Genomic DNA, 18,127 nt, shown 5'->3' on the forward strand with positions numbered 1-18,127 from the left:
ACTTTTTAGCAAGTTTACTTGAAATTTCAACAGGTTTCTATACCACTATGTAATGCGCAAAGTTTGCATTTGGATTTGGCATCTCTCACCTGTTTTTCCTGCCAAGCATTTTAAGGGACTGAACACTGCAGAAGTGAAAATCATTGCAAGATGCCGTTAGACGTCTTACCGATGCCCATGAGTGTGCAGGTTAGTAAAAATTAATACTCTTGCTAGATGTTTCATAGACAGAGATCAGTTACCTAAATTATCAACATTTGTCCTTAGTGTTGTGATATCCCGTTACCGCGTACTAATGTGAAACAAGAACAAGAAGGGTAAGAACATGATGCACAAGATAGTAGTCCAGAGTCTCTCAACTTTATTGATCAGTGATGTTTTTGTGTGTGCAATGTGAGCCCTCTCGCCTCCTTTATATAGGGGCTTCGGGAGAGTCGTTTCTTGAAAATCATGTAAGCTAAGAGATGTAACTGGACTAGGATTATTAATTCCTATTCTACTAGGAGTCGTTTAGGCAAGTGTCCACCAATACGGGGAAACCTTCCCATATCATCACTGACCATGCATATATGGAATTATTGTAGTAGAGAGCTCTACAAAATGATTTCTTGTTCTTATTGGATATTGGAAAAAAATGTATTTCAACCATGTAAAAGGTTCATGTATTTGGCATCTTCCAAAAAAAAGGAATAAAGTGCACGTTCTTGTAGCAGCTTTTTGTGCCAGCAGGAGCAACACACCTCTCTCACACTTCAATAGCCCTTTACAGGTTATTATAATAGCTACCTTGAAGCAGCAGTAGCAGTAGATGCTTTGATATTTTTTATTTCCCAGTCCCAATCTAGGCAACACTAAGAGAGGAAACAAATTATACTGAAACTTTGATCTTATTCTGAAGTTTGATTCAGTGGTTCAATGCCCTGTTTGTGTTGCAGCAGCTGAATAATCGACTTATATTCAGCGGATTCCTCATGGGTGCCCTTGAAAAGATAAGCTTGGAAAGTTCAGTGCACAGTAATAACTTTCTTAGAGCTGGTTATTGTCGCAGAACGGGGCGAGTTTTTATGTAAAATGCGTACTTGTGTAGTAGATGAATGGCAAAAGCTATGAAGATGATGGGTTCAACCTCCTTCCTCGTTGTATTTAATGAATACATTCTCTTCATTGACTGGATCAGAACATCTACCTGCAGATGACATGGGCAGGAGCTTGGTGAATTCATTCTCTGGACTAAGTCCCTTCTACTGGTTCGGAACATCTTCATTGCATCTGTTTTGTAGCTCTCAGTTGGGCAGTGTGGACTACAAGAATTGCAAAGCGTCTGAAAACCAAGCAAAAAGTGGAGCGTTGTTGCCACCACGTTCAGTGGGGAGCCGGTTTTGAAAGTACGAAGATTCAGTTGACAGTGAATGTCTAAAATTTGAAGCTGAGGTGCGCTTCTGGAGCCAGGAGGTTTTTAGTGCTTTTTGTTTAGATATACAGCAACCAGGCTGTTTTTTACTTTCCCTTTCATCCCTGTCTTTCAGTGGTGAGAGCAGGACTATTTAATACTTCCACTGTTAAAATCATGTATGAACGGTTGTGTTTCCATAATAAAAGTAGACACAGGGGTTTAACCCTTGCTCAGAAAAAAAAAAGAATGAACGGAAAGTTAGTGCCCATGCATTTCAAGTCACACAAACAATGGATGCATTCACGCATACTTGAAAAATTCATGAACAGGTACACTTCGTTCAGCAAGCATCTCATACTCTGAATATTCATGAATAGGTGCATTTAATCAGCAAGCACGCAACAAAGACCACTTTGTTGATGCATTGTCAAAAAAATAAGAGTATATAGTAGCAGGGGTCCCTTGTAAAATGATGGGGTCCATTGCAATGCATAGCACTTGTACAAATATCCCAAAACACATCCTTGACAGATCTTCCATTGCCTAAGCATGCAGAAGCTATTTCGAATGCTTGTTAATACTGCAGGTAGGTCTTCTATCTTGCTGCAAGTTCCTGCCAATAAATATATGTAATTTGTTAAAAAGATGCTCAATGAGAAAGTAGATGATCACTGAGAAATGCATCGCATAAGTACATTGCGAGAAATGCATCACATAAGTTGCATGCCTTTGATTATTGAACATGCCATGCCTTTAATTAAACTACCAACAGGTATTAACTCGAGCGTGTTTGATCAACTTCATCTTGGAAAATCAAAGAAAGGGGTATACTGTGCAGTAGTTCATGATCAATACCAACTAAAAGTTCTAATTTTCAATGAATTTGGTGATGAAATTGAGTGGGTTTTAAAGCATGACATCAACTTTTTAGCTTCACTTAAGTACTGAACTAAATTTCAGGAGCGAGGGCTTGTCAAAAGACCTCAGAAGAGAATTTGATCAGATGTCATTCTTAGCTTCGCTTTATAGAACATTCGGGAAGGAGAGGAATCATCAGACTTTTTAGCAAGTTTACTCGAAATTTCAACAGGTTTATGCGCAAAGTTTGAATTTGGATTTGGCATCTCTCACCTGTTTTTCCTGCCAACATTTTAAGGTACTAGACACTCTACAGAAGTGAAAATCATTGCAAGATGCCGCTACACGTGTTACTGATGCCCAAGATCACGTACCAATTCAGATTCGGCACCAAGATTTTGATAGGGGAGGCCAATGTTTGCAATGTCTGATGGAAGTATCACGTTCCGCGCCCTAGTGTTGGAGATACTGTGCATGTGAGCTGCAGACAACAGCAAGCAAACGTCTGGGTAAGGATTGTTAGGACTTAGGATTAAAACTCATCCTAGGTGTAGGATCTTATCTAAACTTATGAAAAACAACACTAATTAATACAAAAATAGGGATTATGAATCTAAATTTGGGGAAGCACAATCATTGTATGTTACCAAGGGTTGTCATGTTACCGAGGGTTGTCCTGAGCTTGAACTCGTAGAACATATAGATGATCCACCCTACCAACCCTATGAGGATGATAAAGATGACGACTGTGAATACCAGCGTCACCACACCTACACTGCGTAAGCCACTTAACCAACCACTGCTTGGGGTTGGGGGGCATTGGGAGCAGGGCGGCCCTCCGTCCTGGACATCTGCACCATGATTCGTGTTAGTATCGTCGACTAATAGATATAGCAAACATAAACGAGACAAGGTGCGTACCCTCGCATTGTAAGTCGTCACTCAGAGTACGGACTCCGCCACACTTGTTGTACAGCTGGAGGATTCCGATGAGGGAAATGTCGGCCTCGATGAGAAACCGCTCACTGGTCACGTTGCAAAGGCAACCCCTTGTGTCAACTGCTGTGATTATAGCCTCACAGCAGTCACTGGATGCACCTTCCCCACTCCCACACGAATCCATGATCTTCATGGCCAAGCTTGTTGAGTCGCAGCTAGGTCCAATCATGGGGGGAGGGGGAACCAGGCGCCGCGACAGATGGGAAGCCGTGTCTACACAAATAAACAACAATAACAGGATTCATCAGCTTTATTGGAAAACAATACAAGATACAGACTGGAAAAAATAAATTGCTGTAAAAAATCACTGGAGACTGGAAAATAAATTGGTTTGAACACATGCTGCAGATTTGTAGATGAGTCAATATTATTACAGTTCAAGAACAGAACAGCAAGTCTTCCATGGCGCACTTGCAAAATTAACATGATAACTCATAGTAACGCAGGCTGAAGAACATAGTGACAGTACAAGCTACTCTGAAACCGAATGCTATACTGGAACATAGAAACAATGAGGAGAAAGAGCAGCAGAATGCAACGGCATAAGGCACACAGAAATCCTATGAACTTATCACTGACAGAGAACACTGAAATCCTACGAACTCTGAACGCTTGGACACCCTGACAGAAATGATCTTTTCACTAGCAAATTGTGCTTCCACTACACAAGAAACTGGAAATACGCGTTTCAGATTAGAAGACCACAATGACAAAGGGAAAACGGTATCCAGGGGCACATGGTGTATTCACATACAGAACATCATACAGCACATCCACAGCTCATCTCCAACTGAAATTTGAAAAATGACTCATTGACAGGATGGGAAAAGAACAGCAGGTTCAAGAGAAACGATGCACAAAATTTAGCAGCTTGCCAGATCATTTATTCTTGTCTGATCACATCAGTAAGGCAACACTTATTCGAAGTACAACCATATCTAGCATAAAGAACACTTATTCGAAGTACAGAATCACTATTAAACATTGAGAAGCAGCAAGTCATTCACTATTAAAAATCCCCAATCTCTCCTACATAGGCAAAATTACAGGGGCGGACTTAGCGTTGCTGCGTTGGGCAATTTGGATTTGATAGCTCATAAGTCACAAAGCAGGTAACATATCTATCTCCCAGAACAAATTGCATCCAAGCAAGGCTCCCTTGTCGGTGGGGGAAGAACAAATTTAATTATCTCTTGCCCACCCGTCGGAATGGTATTTCCTACTTATTTGACGAAGTATCATCTAATGACACGAGCTACCCGCACGCGCATGCGCGCGCGTAGAGAGGGAGGGTTGAGGTTGAGATGCTTTACCTTTGAAGCCGACGGCGAGATGTGCGACTCCGGCGCGGAGGCCTCTGCCCTCAGCTCCGGCGACGAGAACCAGAACCAGGAAGACAGTCGCTCCATGGGTGAAGACAACCAGTCGCTCCATAGGTGGGTGGTCTACGTGCGGTTGCGGGTTTGGTTTTTTTTTTGAGCCTGCTTGCGGGCTTGGTTGGTAAAAGAGAGGAAAGCGCTTTTAGCCCCACCACCAAAACGAATCAGGATCCTCTGTCACGGTGACTTCAAAAACCTAACCGTTGTATAAAAAAAAAACTAGTCGTTCGATATAAAACAGATGGACAAGATTTGACGCTACAGTACTTCTGTAAACGAACAATATGATCTACCGTATTCCCACGAACAGTGAAACTCGGCGTTGTGTGAACAGTGTCCAAATATATATTATTATAGCACCTATAGATTACTATAAGACTCTGACTTCACAAGAGAGGATCTCGATGTATTGAATGAATCTCTCTAGCCTGTGGAGGAATTTTTTTATGTCTATGTTTTTATTTTTGAAATTTGCAAATATATAAGTCCGTTTTCAAAATTTGTAAATCTATACTCATCAACTTTCCAACTAGCGACAGGTTTAACAACATAAAAATATTGTGTTCCAATACTTCAAAATTCAAAACGCTATCAAAATAGTTATGAAAAATTCTGAAAAAAATTATGATACATATTATTTTTATATTTTTTAAACCTGTCCTTCGTTGGAAGGGCATGTGCGACAGAAGTATAGATTTACAAATTTTAAAAATAAAAAATCGCCGTGCTGATCACTCGTGACCCGGCTCGCACGCCTCAGCGCCACCTCTCCAACCCACCTATCCTAACCTCTGTGTGACTTGTGACTGCACGTGAGCATAGCCTTGACCGTTTTTGTTGGATAAACAGTACTAAGAATACATACGCTACAGGGTTCACAATATCTTCCTAGCCTTTAGGTACGAGTACATGAGGAAAAATCCAGCTACTGCTCCAACTACTATTCCACCGGTCGTCGCCCAAAATGCCCACTGCTCGAAAACAAACTTATTGTCAGCAATAGGAGAGGCATGCTCTGTTGACTACAGCTAGAGCCGATACATGGCACAGAACCAGAATAAAAATCAGGAGTATAGGGCTATACCGCGTTCATCTCAAGATATGATTTAAGATTCATGCCAAATATTCCTACAAAAGGAAATACCAGGGCTTTACTTTAAGATTGGTATAGCAAATAGATCCGAAAAATAACTAACTTGAGATGAAACATAATTTACAAAAGGAACAAAACGTGAGATTTCTATACCTGCAACTAATGCTCCTACTGCAACACAAAATGTTCCAACTTGAAGTAGCAGCTCCACTCTACTTACTTCAAGTCGTCGGGAACTGCAAGATTTCAAGCAATGGTAAGGAAAAAACATCATCCATTACAAGAAAAAATATGTTTCTCATCAAAGAGTTTATATTCACCAAAGTAACAAAATCTCATAATTCTCAATTGTTGGAGGCAGGGATCAGAAAACAGCCAGGAACCGGCAAAAACAGCAGAAAGGATGCAAGCTGACAAGTAACATGCAACGTGGCTGTTTAATTTGACTGTAGATACTAAGATAGTCTTAGTTTAATTGACATCTTTGTATGATTTAGACAAATTCAGAGTTGACAGGCATGCTTTAATATACGACGTTGGCCACACTCAATTCAAAAAGGGGAAAGAAGTAGAAAGAAGGAAGACAACGGTTGCTTTGTTGTCCTGGTTGAAGAAATAAGCATATTAACTTATTGGGCATGTGACAGATGGTCGTTTATTTATATTCAAATTTTGTTAGCTGTATTGAATTTAATTGTCATATTTATCGTAATGATCAAATCATATTGAGGATCAAAAAGTTCTCAAAGGTGTGCATATTGTCAACCATGTTTTAGTAACAAAGGCAATGATGAAAGTGAAACATGCAACATTTCTTGAGCTCATCAGCTCATGGTGAGAATGGACAGACCTTAAGTTCACTGCAATTGAATCTTCCATTTCTCTTGCAGAATCCAGAAGTCTTTCTGCTTGACCATGGCACGATTCACATCTGACAGAAAATGCACGATGAAATGACAATGCCAAGCAAGGGGGGAAAAGAAAAGAAAACGTTTGCAGGAAATGAGAGGAATACCTTTGGAGATAATTTTCCAATAGCATTTCAATTTCTTCCTCTTCTTCTGTTAAAACAAAAAATGACACAGAAATCAAGTAAAAATAGATCAGTTTCTGCCATCAAATAATAGATAACAGGTCATCAAAGGAACTTCATTGCTGTAGAAAATATCTCATCCAGTCCACAAAAACCTAGAGAAATACAAACTGCAAATTGAATAACATTATACGTCACTCCCACTTTTATTCAAGTTGCCTTCTTCCTTTCATTAAAATCATTTTTTTATAAACTATCACATGGTATTTGTAGTATTGTACTTTGCCACCTAAAACATCTATAAGAAGTAATCCATAAATATGCAAGTCAGGTGCTATAAGATATTGTACAGGTAAATAAATAGCACAGAATTTCATAGATTAAGAGATGTGCAAGTCCTTGCTGATCTTAGTCATATTTGTTTGCACATGGCAACTGTTTATCTAGGAAATAAACAAAAGATGTAAGAGAAATATTTAAGTATCCAGCTAACGATGCAAGCTTCAGCAAGATGAACGCAACAATCATAACCTCCAAAAATATGTAAAGTCACAATGATAAATTACACATGTACCTTCAGCAATCTGCTTCTCTAAAGGAACAGAGCACTCCATGTCATCACTCAACTTATCAAGTGTACAATTTCTCCCCATTATGCATATTCGACGAATTTCATGAGGATCTTCTAGGAGATCAATGAGCATTTGTTTGAGGTCACCTGCTCGTGAACCCAGCTCAACCTTGACACATGAATACAGACACAAAATTAAAATCAAGCTCGAGAAATGACCGCTGAAAATTATTCCAGAGTTCAGTTTTAATACCAATGCTTGTTTGCTTAGACGAAGCTGCTCCAACACATTAGCTGTCAAGCGATTTGGTAGAACTTCAAGCAATGCAGCCACCTGAGATGCAGACCCAGATAACCAAAGCAATGTTTGGTCATCAAAATTTAGGCGCTTGAGTAATAGAAGATTGACACACAAATGCAAAAATCCTTTGGTGGCATATTAAACCACCAATATAGGAGGAGGAGCTCAAATACTTCATTTCATAAGAAATGAAAGAAAAAACTATGGTACAGTAGTTTACTACTTTTCAATCCTACCATACCTAGATCACCACATAAAAAATGTGGACACAGCTTGGTAGGGCTCTCCCCTACTGTATTGCTTGAAAAAGAAGTAGAGTCAAGAGGTAGCCACAAACTAATGGATTAACTTTCCGAAAGTGCTGCAATGAGCATATCGCACAGCATATCATGTCTCAGGTCTACTGGGAATTGAGAGAAGATTCTTAGCGCTAGAATTAGTCACTTAGTGAGCCGAAACTAGGAAAGTAGAGTAAACAATCTCTTATGCTGTGTACCAGTTGATTTAGCTGAAGATCTGGAGCTGTGATCTGTTCAGATGGGAAATGTGTTATAGGAAAGAGTGTAGGGTCTGCAAATTTGCAGTTGGGCATTCTGAAAGGCGTGCAAGAGATGGAAATAAGTGTCAGCGTTACCGTTTGAATGCCACTGTATGTACTATTATGAAAGTTGTCTAAATTGAACATTGAAGGAAATAGGGGATGGGAGCAGCAGTTTACATGTCTGAAATCATTTAGTGAGAACATATTAGTGATGATCCTTATATTGAGTATACAATGAAAACAACAACTAACAACGTCCTCATATACAATTTTGTACAAGCAGAGCAACGGAGTCATATGAAACATAAACGGCTTAAGGAGGCAGGGACTTTTATGGTACTCACACGAGGCTCAATATTCATTAATCTCTGCTCCAGTCTTTGTATTCTAGAAAGCAGTGCAGCTTCGACAACCTGAACATAAGGAAATCACAATGAAAAATCAGATTGTATTTCCCCAATATTTGACACACTGGCATACCATGATTTTTTTCGAATGCAGATGAAAGACAATAAAACCGATATTTTGCTACCAATGTTTTAAACAAAAGTTGAATATAATATTAGAGATGTGTTATGGTACTTCCAAATCATGAGAACCGTTCATTTGTAGTAATCAAACGCTTAATATTCAAAGGTACCTCTGTGAAGGTACCCGCAGGTACTAACTTAAAAGTAGGATAGAATGTCAAGTTGGTAAATTGGTACAACCGCTGGAATTTATGATCTGACAGACTAATACAACACGGCAACCACTCCTGTTCTTCGATGTTGGATCAAACCTCAATGGTTACAGAATGAGAATGAAATGTGTTCACTAACTTGCTTTCTGATTCCTTAGCTTCCGTTTTCTATTTGCAATGCTTTCAAACTTCAGAACACGATTAGGAATATGTCAAAATCTGTAGCAGCACCGAGGAACAAAATCATGGAATTTAGAGGCTGACGACAGGGATGGATGGCAGCGGTCCGCAGCCGGCGCCGGAGCGGCAATGGCTCCACTGGCCACGCGATTAGAGACGAACCGTGGATGGACTGGAAGGCAATGACAACTGACAACGGCGGCCGCTCCATGACCAGGGCATCAGGTGCAGACTGCAGGGACGATGAGGCAATGACGGCAAGGAAATGGCCAAACAGGAACGTGGAGCGGATGACCCGGGAAATAATAAAAGTTTGTCCCTAAAATAACCCCCAGTTAATCAACGTATGTTAGTTTTTAATTGTGGTACCCCTAGGTTCCTTCCAAGCACCATAACACAGCTCATAATATTAAACAAGATCAATCAACATAGTATACAACCATAGATTAGTGAATAATGGATGATGCCCTTATTATTGTTCAATATTCCACATATCAGATTAGAGAACTTAGTAAAATCATGAGTGAATAACTAATTCGGGTGGTGATGCAAATAAATTATTTTTCATAAGAAGCACTTATTGATGTCATACATAAGTTATTTGTTGAAACTTGAAAGTACAATGTAGATGTAAACACAAATATGCAGCCCTTCTTAGCAATCCTGAGGTTCCTGAATCCTATGTAACTTAAATTCAAAGTACACTTTCGATGGAAAACAGAGAAGAAAACACATTAAAGTGATAACATATAATTATATCACGACTGTTCCCAGACTACAAATATTGATTAATACAAGGATATCCATATATCCATTACCTCAAGCTGAAAAGGCATTGCAGGCCCACCATTGATGTTTCTTGGATTTAACCTAGGTAGTAATGACTCTAAAAAGGCCTTTCCTCCTGGGCTACTCAAGTTAGAGAAAATAATTGATAAGTTTGTAACACAATTGATGGTAAGTTCACCAAAAGAAAATAACTTTTTTATTACTAAACGTGCAAACTGACCTGTTATAGTTGAATATAAGAACACGCTCATGCATTGCAATTGCTCGCAAGGAACCAAGATTGACCAATATAGCTTGTTCACGTACCTACAATAAATGATGAAACATAATTTTTACATGATGTTTAGGAGCGACATGAATGATAGTGCAAGGAGACAATGGAAACAACAACCAAAATGCAATATCAGGAAAGAAACTAATCCCTCCAGTGGAGATGATATAACAACAATACAGAGCTACAGACATCCCAACTAGAATGCATTAATACATAAATTTACAAAATAAAATTTCGCAGAAATATTCTGGATATCAATCCACAGTAATTCCTCTTAATCCTCAACTCAATATATTGTGGATTTTCTTGGAAACAGACAGCTACACGCAACGCGAGCTGAAAGTGTGACCGAAATGGTATGATCAAATTAACTTTTTTTCTTTTCTCTAATTCAAGTATTTGTGCACTCCATAATCTACTATAAAAATTGATCACATCAAGTAGCTTGGACAAAAAACCAGTGGAAACAAAAAAAAATTATATTGTCTTTCAGACACTTGTGTATACATCATGGAAGCAACGATTGTCTGTACAACTGGAAAATATAGAGAGAGAAAAGTAAAAAAAATATCTGCATAATAAGTATTGGACGTGTCCTATTACCAGCAGTGAAGGCATTGAATTCATTAACCATAGTGATGGGTCAACGCTTCTAGTATCTCGTAGACGGAGGCCTAGCAGCACAAAAGTTGAGAATCAGAAGAAACCCTTTGCAGCTTGGAGATCGCAAGATAGATAGTAAATTACACGGATTGAGCATTTTACAGCTACTACCAGCCAATTATGAAGTAGTACAAAATGAAGTTGTTGTATTTTGCGCAGTGCTTGAGAAACACATTCCTTTAACATACCACTTGATTTCAGTAGCTGCCGCCGGCTTATTTTCTTGGTGGACACCCTCGCATTAGATCTCACTTCTATCACCTGGGTAAAGTTCGATATCGTGATTAAGGTCAATGAGAAATCATGACGAGCAAAACACCAAGTGCACATGCTTATTATGAATTGGATACGTGATGACCAGATTACGGATGTTGAATGGAGCGCCAATGCAATATGAAGCAGAGCGTGACGAATTTAGTAAGAAGGCATTTCAGGCTTGAGGGAAGCTTAGCTTGCTCGCTGCCTACCTCGTAGACGGGCTCCCTGATGCCGAGCGATATGTAATCCGCGGCAAACCGGCCCGAGCCCTTTGCCGCTTCCTCCCGCGCCTCCCCACCACCTACTCCCCTCTCCTCCTCGCCGTCCTTCCTCACCTCCTCCTCCTCCACCACCTCCTCCTCCTTGGTCACGGCCCGCCCATCCTTCCCCTCAGCCGCCCGCGGCGCCGGAAGCGGCAGGAGCGCTCCCTTCCTCACGCTCGACAGCCCCAGCGGCGGGAGCCTGGGCACGCGGTAACGGAGGCAGGCCCCGGCGGCGGCGGCGGCGGGATGCAGGAGCGGCAGCGGGAGGAGGAGGAGGCCGGCCTGCGACGATGCGGACAACGATACGGACGCCATGGTGGGGGCATCAAGCGCGGGATCGCGCACCGTGAAAATTCCCCAAGGCTTACGGCTTTGGTAATGGCTATTTTTCGCGTCGGGTCTCGATTTCGAAGGCGACGGAGGGAGCGGAGCGGGAAGACGCTATCCTGACCAGTGGTTGAGCTGGTGGCTGGGCGGGCTCATACCCGGGGCGACCCAGGCCGTCCGATCCGCAATCGCACGGCCGCGGATGCGGTGTTCACGTGGGGTTTGACGTTGGCAGGTGGGACCCAGTGCAGGAGGGAGGGACACGTGTGTGGTGCTGATTAGTTGGGGGCGGCAGAGCGTCACTGTCCCGCTTGGCCGCCTTGCTCTCTTCTCCGGGCTCGACCGGGGACGCCGGCGAAACCGATGGGTCGTGTCGTTCACAGGGCCATGCGCAGACACTGTAAAAATGGATACCCACTCGATGGATTGTAAAAATGGATACCATGAATGCATATAATTTTAACCCGGTAATACAGTCTGTTACATTCGCTCATACAAATAAATTTATTTATCAATATCATAAATTAGCTCATGCAAGCTGTTGCATCCTCTTATGCTACAGTGTCAAGCAGTATTAAACAGTGATTTTTGTTTACGGTTCGCCACAGTACGTACCAATTTTGCTGTTTGCTTTGCCACTGTAGCAACAACATTGTGAAGTCAGAGGGGCACTTTAACAGCATGAGAGAAGCCTAACGTAAAAGAATCTAGTTCCGGGTGGGTGGGGATGTTGGTGGTAATAGACTAGCTCGCTGCTTCGCTTAGACATGCAAGTGTGATCAACGATTACGAACAACGTGTGTTTGCTTGTGTGTTTTTTTTGCCGAATTAAGAGAGAAAATAGAAAGTATTTAGAGACAAAGGACCAACCCTGGGCAATAAGATTATTCCCAACCGATTTTCGTCAGAACTCAAAAAAATTTCACGAAAGGATTTTCGTTCCCTTTAATACTTCAACGGTTTTACTTCACGGTTCCTATCACAAAAGAATTCCTAAGGTTATTCACTTCAGAACGAGATTGTCTCTTTTTTTTCTTCACAAATCCCTTCAAAAAGAAATTGTTGAAGATGAAAAAAAATAAAAAGAATATGAATGAAAAGGGGAATCGAAAAGGAAACGAAATGAAAGAAATATGGTTAGAAATAATATAAGAAGACGCTATATGGGGGCAAAAAACACAAAGAAAGCATATATAAAAAAAGAGAACTGCCAACCCCGGACACACTGTCAGAGTTGTATGAACACATCTCGTCTTCTCTGTAGGATGTCTTCCACCGTTTGGTTTGCTACTTATGTTGGAGTCCTTGTTAGGCTCTGAAACACGCGACGATTTTTTTCCGTTCATAAGTTCCACCAAATATAAATGAGACCATTGTCAGTTTGTCACACACTCGCACTACGCTGCTCCTTTGACGTTGCCTTTGAAACTTGGTGCCACCATGCTGCCACATTGTTGTGAGGCCTCGCAATGATCTGTGGGAGGTTTACGCGCAAGGTGGACAGCACTTGTGATCTGATAGAGGTTGAAAACGGGCACTCAAGGCATAGGTGTGACAGTCTCTGATGACGATTTGCACAACCAGCATTGAAAGTGGTGTGGCTATTCTCAAATGGCCAAATTATCTGTCGTTAGGATTTTATTTTGGATGAAAGTCCAAGCAAAGAAATGACACTTGTTCTCGGTTTTTGCTTTCCAGATTATATTTGAGTTGAAAGGCACATTTGAACCTTAAAATTGGGCTAGATATGCTAATTTTTCTATGTATATACCTTTCGAGGACCATCTCCGTGTGATGGAGTCGGATGCCCCGGTAGAGGTTAATCTATCGTAATTGGAGTCAACAAACTCTACTATATGTGTTGATGATATAATCCTGTGCTGAAGCGTCCTAATACATCGCCACTTTGATATTTCCGTGTATACTATATTTTTTCTTCTCCTAACTAGGTTGAAAAGGGATGGGTCAATAAGTTTAGGAGCAGTGCTATTCAGCCATTTATCATGCCAAACTTTGGCCTTATTACCATCGCCGATGGAAATAAAGATGGAACCCTCAAAGAGACTAATATTTGAGGCGTCATAAGCAAGCTCAGTTCCGATCCATGGCTTGAAGGTGTTCGCCCAATCATGCCACAACCATCCCATCTACCATAAAAAAAATAAAAAATTTAAGCAGACAGATAATAATTAAATTAAACTTTATATTACTAAGCATCATAATATTAGAGTTTATATCACACTAATTGTAAGAATCGGTGACGTTTTAAGATGGGGATGAATTATAACATCTAAAACTAATCGGTTTCAAAAACTTCACAAGATAAACCTATATCAATTTCTATCTAAATATGTTCTAGATTTATCTAGTGTGCCTACTCTAGCGCTCAAAGAGGTTTGCAACCTATAGTTAATCTTAGCAAACTACTTTAAAAAGGTAAACATGTAAAGATAAGTTGCATATATGTAAATGCGAAACATAAAGAAGGTAGAGAGAGCAACCTTAGTATAAGAGATTTTTATCCCGCAGTATCGATCGTATAAACGTCACCTCTAGTCTATATTAGAGCAGCCACCTAGACTATTGCTTTCGGACGGTGCCTGATCATGACCCTTAAGCCACCTAGATCTCAAGTAAGCTGAGCCATCAAGCTACTAAGACATGACACATAAGCCTCTCTTCCGATCACTTGCCACCGTTTTCACTTCGGAACTTGAGCCACCAAGGCAAGGGTTTCCGCGTCTCCGTACAAGTTTCTTCTCGTCTCTCTACATAAAGTCAGAGGGTCAATAAGCTTGAGCCACCAAGGCTCACGGTGCCAATGAGTCACCAAGACTACAAGGTACAGGCATACCACTTGATACAAGGTAGGATCACTCCTCAATCCTCTCTCTACGCAGCAACACCTAGCAACAACTCTCTCTAAGCCTAATAGCACTAATTACTTCCTAATCTTGTGCTAATTACCTTCGATGATCACTTTTAACACTTTGGTGGCTTCTATGTCTTCTCAAGTGTATATAAGCTTCTTTGGACTCTAGCACCTTCAAATAACCGAGTGGATGGGTATTTATAGCCTCAACCCCGTGAACTAAAAGTTATTCCAACGGCTTAAAAAGTTTGTGAACATCGAATGTTCTGCCGCTAAAAGTAGTACAAGCACCAAAACATCTGGCATGTACAGCAGCAGCAACTAGCCGTTGAATCCCCACTCAATCTCATCGTGAACACCAGATATTCCGGTGTTACCTTAAACTCCATCACCGGACCATCCGGTGCATAGACTTGAGCCAACCGAGCCACTTCTCTTCATTGTGCATTTGTCCAGCGTGTAGATCTTTAATCCGCTAGAACATCTAGCATATACAGCCACGCTAAAACTAGTCATTGCAACTCTATGAATCCTCTGGCTATTCCTCTGATATGTACACCAGACCATCCGGTGTGTAGAAGTCCTCTTTCCAGTCAACTATGGGAATTCCTCTGGACTTTACTCAAGTGAAGCATCTGATGTGTACGTCAGACTACCCGACGTGTACAACCTTGAATTTTAACTTCTAGAATACTCTAGTGTTGCCAACTCTTCATTACCGGACCATCCAGCGTGTACAAAACAACAGGGGAAAATGCTCCGACGTATACAAACGCCTCTGCGCCAAACCATTCAGCGTGTACATTTTTTCTGGGATTTGTCCAATTTAATCTAATCTTTATCCCGGTTTCAGTGGCTTCTTCATGTGTTGCATTCATAAGACCTAATAAAGTATATACTTGATAAACATGTTAGTCATATTAACTATATTGTCATTAATCACCAAAATCACATACATATCATAAAAGGGCCATGTTCGTTATACTAATCTATAATTAACTGACTAAATCCAATATTGTACACACAAAAAAGTCATGCATGGCTGCGCGTAAAAAAACCTAAACTCATGCGTGCAAAAAAACCCTAAATGCGACTACCAGCCGTCGGCCACGACGAAGAAGTAGTCATCGTTGTCCTCGTCATCGTTGTTGTCATTGTTGCCGTCGTCCTCTTCATCGTCGTTTGGTCGGAGCTTCTTCGTCATCGCTATCATCACAGGCCTCCTCCTCCTTATCCGAGCTCAATCGGGGCTTTTTTGCCTTCGGCTCGTTGAGGAAGAAGTGCCACACCTTGTTCTCGGAGGGGGACCCCGTCGAGTCGCTAGAGTCCGAGGTCTCCACCTCGTCCGATGATCGCGTCGGTGGGGCCTCCTCCTCCTCTCCGGATGACGGCATGAGTATGGGAGGTGTGGCCAGAGAAGGCGGCAGTGGAGGTGACGATGGAGTCAGTGGACGTGACGATGGAGTCAGCGGCGGTGAAGGGGCAGAGGGTGAAAGTGAGAGAGCGATCGGGTGTGAAATATTTAAAGGCGCTCAGGAAAAAGCGAGCAGGCGGGCGCGTGAAGACATGCGGGTTTTTGGATATTACTACCGGTTATTAAAGGCACATCTTTTGATGAACTAATATCACTGCCGGTTCTTGATAACTCGGCTTTTTATGTGCATCTTGAGCTTACAAACCGGCTATTACTGAACCAATAGTGAAAGGGACAATTGCCGCAAGGCCAACACATCTCTCTTTCAGTTGCGTTCGAAGATCCTTTTCCTCATTCGAAAGAGGCCGATCTTCCTGGGCGGTATCAACACTACCACAGAAAAAATTATCCTTATCTCTTTTCACTGTCAATTAGAAAATAATCGGCAGTGATAAAATATTTTGAGATCCAATTGAGATATAAATTAGGAAAAGTTTGCAAAATTATCATTATTAGATGTATAGAGATGATCTACATTTCATTTTTAGTTGGATTTAGTTGCTAGAGTGCTCTATGTTTGAATTTAGGTGGTTGTTCCTTGATGTTGAATTTTGGAAGGAGCAAGAGCTCCAATTGAGATATAATTTAGAGAAAGATCATAATTTTGTCATTGTAGATGATTTAAGGAGTAGATTTAAGTCACGTGTAAATAGATGTGGGTGCGTACGTTAAAATATAGGGACAATTGCAAATTTACAACTACTTGAACCATTAATGCAAATTTGCCATTAAAAAATTACAAAAATACCAATAGAACTGCCATTCGAGTGGTATCCTTGTAAAAAATAAAAATCAAGGAGGTATTTGCAAATTCCCCTAAAATATAGCTCCAATTTTTTAGTATGTGGATTGCGTATATTTTTAAAATCTTGAATTTAAATAATAATCTAATGGATTTCCTTTATTCATTAATCAACATAATGAATTTAACACAATTGATATAATAATGTATTGTAGGGATGTCACGTCCACCCACATGTCGTAGTCAGACATGACAACCTTTGGAAGACAGGTCCCCTGACCCGGCCTAAGTACTGGAAGGAGATGAGCCCTTAAATAGGGACCAATCAAGATGCGAGGTAATTCAATGAATTTGTTCTAGATTTTTCTTAATGATTATAAGTTGATGCAATGGCATGTTGAACAGCGCAAGAAAGATAGAATGCTTAGACACACTGTTGATGGCATGCAATGGAGGAGATTCGATACAAAATACAAGGAATTCAGAGATGAAGTGAGGAATATAAGGTTTGAGTTGAGTACTGATGGGATGAATCCTTTCGGCAATACGAGAAGTACTCATAGCACTTGGCCCATGACCCTCTGTATCTATAACCTTCCACCTTGGATGTGCATGAAGCGGAAATACCTTATGATGCCTTTGTTGATTAGTGGGCCGAATCAACCAGACAACGATATCGATGTGTACCTAAACCCATTGGTTGAAGATCTTTTTTGTATTGTGGAAAGATAGCGTATGGGTATGGGATGAGTACAGACGTGAGAATTTCACCCGACGCGCAATGTTGTCCGTAACGATCTCAGATCGGCCTACTCTTGGTAACCTATCTGGGCATACTGTAAAAGGGTATAATGGATGTGTTCAGTGCTTGGAGAAAATGACGGGCAGCGGCTGACGAACAGTCGGAAAATGATCTTCATGTGTCACCGTAGGTTCCTTCATCTGGATCACCCATACCGCAAGAATAAAAGAGCTTTTGACTGGGCAGTGGAGCATCGTCAAGCTCCGAAGATTCGCACTAGAGAACAGGTATTTAAGATGGTAAAGACACTTAGAGTTGTACTTGGAAAGGGGACAAACAGTACAAAAAATCCCGGCTGGACAACATGTTCATATATGGAAAAAGATATCAATATTTTGGTTGCTGCCTTATTGAAAGTATCTTATGGTCTGACACGCAATCGACGTCATGCACATGGAGAAGAATGTGTTTGATAGCTTAATTGGTACCTTACTAGACATATCTGGTAAAACAAAAGATAAACTAAATGCATGGCTAGACTTGGAAGAAATGAATCTCAAGAAGGACCTACATTACATACAATTAGACAATAGCAAAAAGAAATTTCCCACAGCTTGCCACAGTATGAGCAAGAAAGAGAAGATCAGCTTGTGTGGTTGCTTGCATGATGTCAAAGTTCCGATTGGTTACTCC

The 18,127-nt window shown here is 40.9% G+C and overlaps 2 protein-coding genes across 4 annotated transcripts; both read right to left on the minus strand.

Moving 5' to 3' along the window:
* Nucleotides 1-1,672: 1,672 nt before the first annotated feature.
* LOC133915709 (uncharacterized) lies at nucleotides 1,673-5,290 on the minus strand. Of its 3 annotated transcripts, none has more exons than XM_062358974.1 (5): nucleotides 4,564-5,290; nucleotides 3,173-3,463; nucleotides 2,917-3,102; nucleotides 2,626-2,732; nucleotides 1,673-2,006 (listed from the first exon to the last, which is right to left on the minus strand). In XM_062358974.1, the coding sequence occupies exons 1-5, from the start codon at nucleotides 4,682-4,684 to the stop codon at nucleotides 1,989-1,991; spliced, it is 723 nt and encodes a 240-aa protein (XP_062214958.1). In that variant the 5' UTR covers nucleotides 4,685-5,290; the 3' UTR covers nucleotides 1,673-1,988. The 3 variants fall into 3 exon arrangements, with proteins under 3 accessions (XP_062214958.1, XP_062214957.1, XP_062214956.1); XM_062358973.1 differs by having other exon boundaries at nucleotides 2,899-3,102; XM_062358972.1 differs by lacking the exon at nucleotides 2,626-2,732.
* Nucleotides 5,291-5,474: 184 nt separating this feature from the next.
* On the minus strand, nucleotides 5,475-11,707 carry LOC133915707 (magnesium transporter MRS2-A, chloroplastic). The gene is made up of 13 exons (XM_062358971.1): nucleotides 11,224-11,707; nucleotides 10,945-11,017; nucleotides 10,697-10,767; nucleotides 10,040-10,125; nucleotides 9,849-9,939; nucleotides 8,513-8,581; nucleotides 7,580-7,660; nucleotides 7,330-7,495; nucleotides 6,738-6,783; nucleotides 6,573-6,653; nucleotides 5,876-5,958; nucleotides 5,714-5,757; nucleotides 5,475-5,600 (listed from the first exon to the last, which is right to left on the minus strand). Exons 1-13 carry the CDS (start codon nucleotides 11,590-11,592, stop codon nucleotides 5,505-5,507), a joined length of 1,356 nt encoding a protein of 451 aa, XP_062214955.1. The 5' UTR covers nucleotides 11,593-11,707; the 3' UTR covers nucleotides 5,475-5,504.
* Nucleotides 11,708-18,127: the final 6,420 nt, after the last annotated feature.

This window comes from Phragmites australis, chromosome 4 (genome assembly GCF_958298935.1).
Source record: "Phragmites australis chromosome 4, lpPhrAust1.1, whole genome shotgun sequence".
NCBI lineage: Eukaryota > Viridiplantae > Streptophyta > Magnoliopsida > Poales > Poaceae > Phragmites > Phragmites australis.

Coding starts and splice junctions, on each gene's coding strand:
- LOC133915709 (XM_062358972.1), bottom strand. CDS start 4,684: ATGGAGCGACTGGTTGTCTTCACCCATGGAGCGACTGTCTTCCTGGTT. Junction 3,464..4,563: donor TCTCGCCGTCGGCTTCAAAG/GTAAAGCATCTC, acceptor TTATTTGTGTAG/ACACGGCTTCCCATCTGTCG. Junction 2,007..2,916: donor CAAGCTCAGGACAACCCTCG/GTAACATGACAA, acceptor ATTTATTGGCAG/GAACTTGCAGCAAGATAGAA.
- LOC133915707 (XM_062358971.1), bottom strand. CDS start 11,592: ATGGCGTCCGTATCGTTGTCCGCATCGTCGCAGGCCGGCCTCCTCCTC. Junction 10,768..10,944: donor GCAGCTACTGAAATCAAGTG/GTATGTTAAAGG, acceptor TTGTGCTGCTAG/GCCTCCGTCTACGAGATACT. Junction 10,126..10,696: donor ATTCAATGCCTTCACTGCTG/GTAATAGGACAC, acceptor CATTTATTGTAG/GTACGTGAACAAGCTATATT.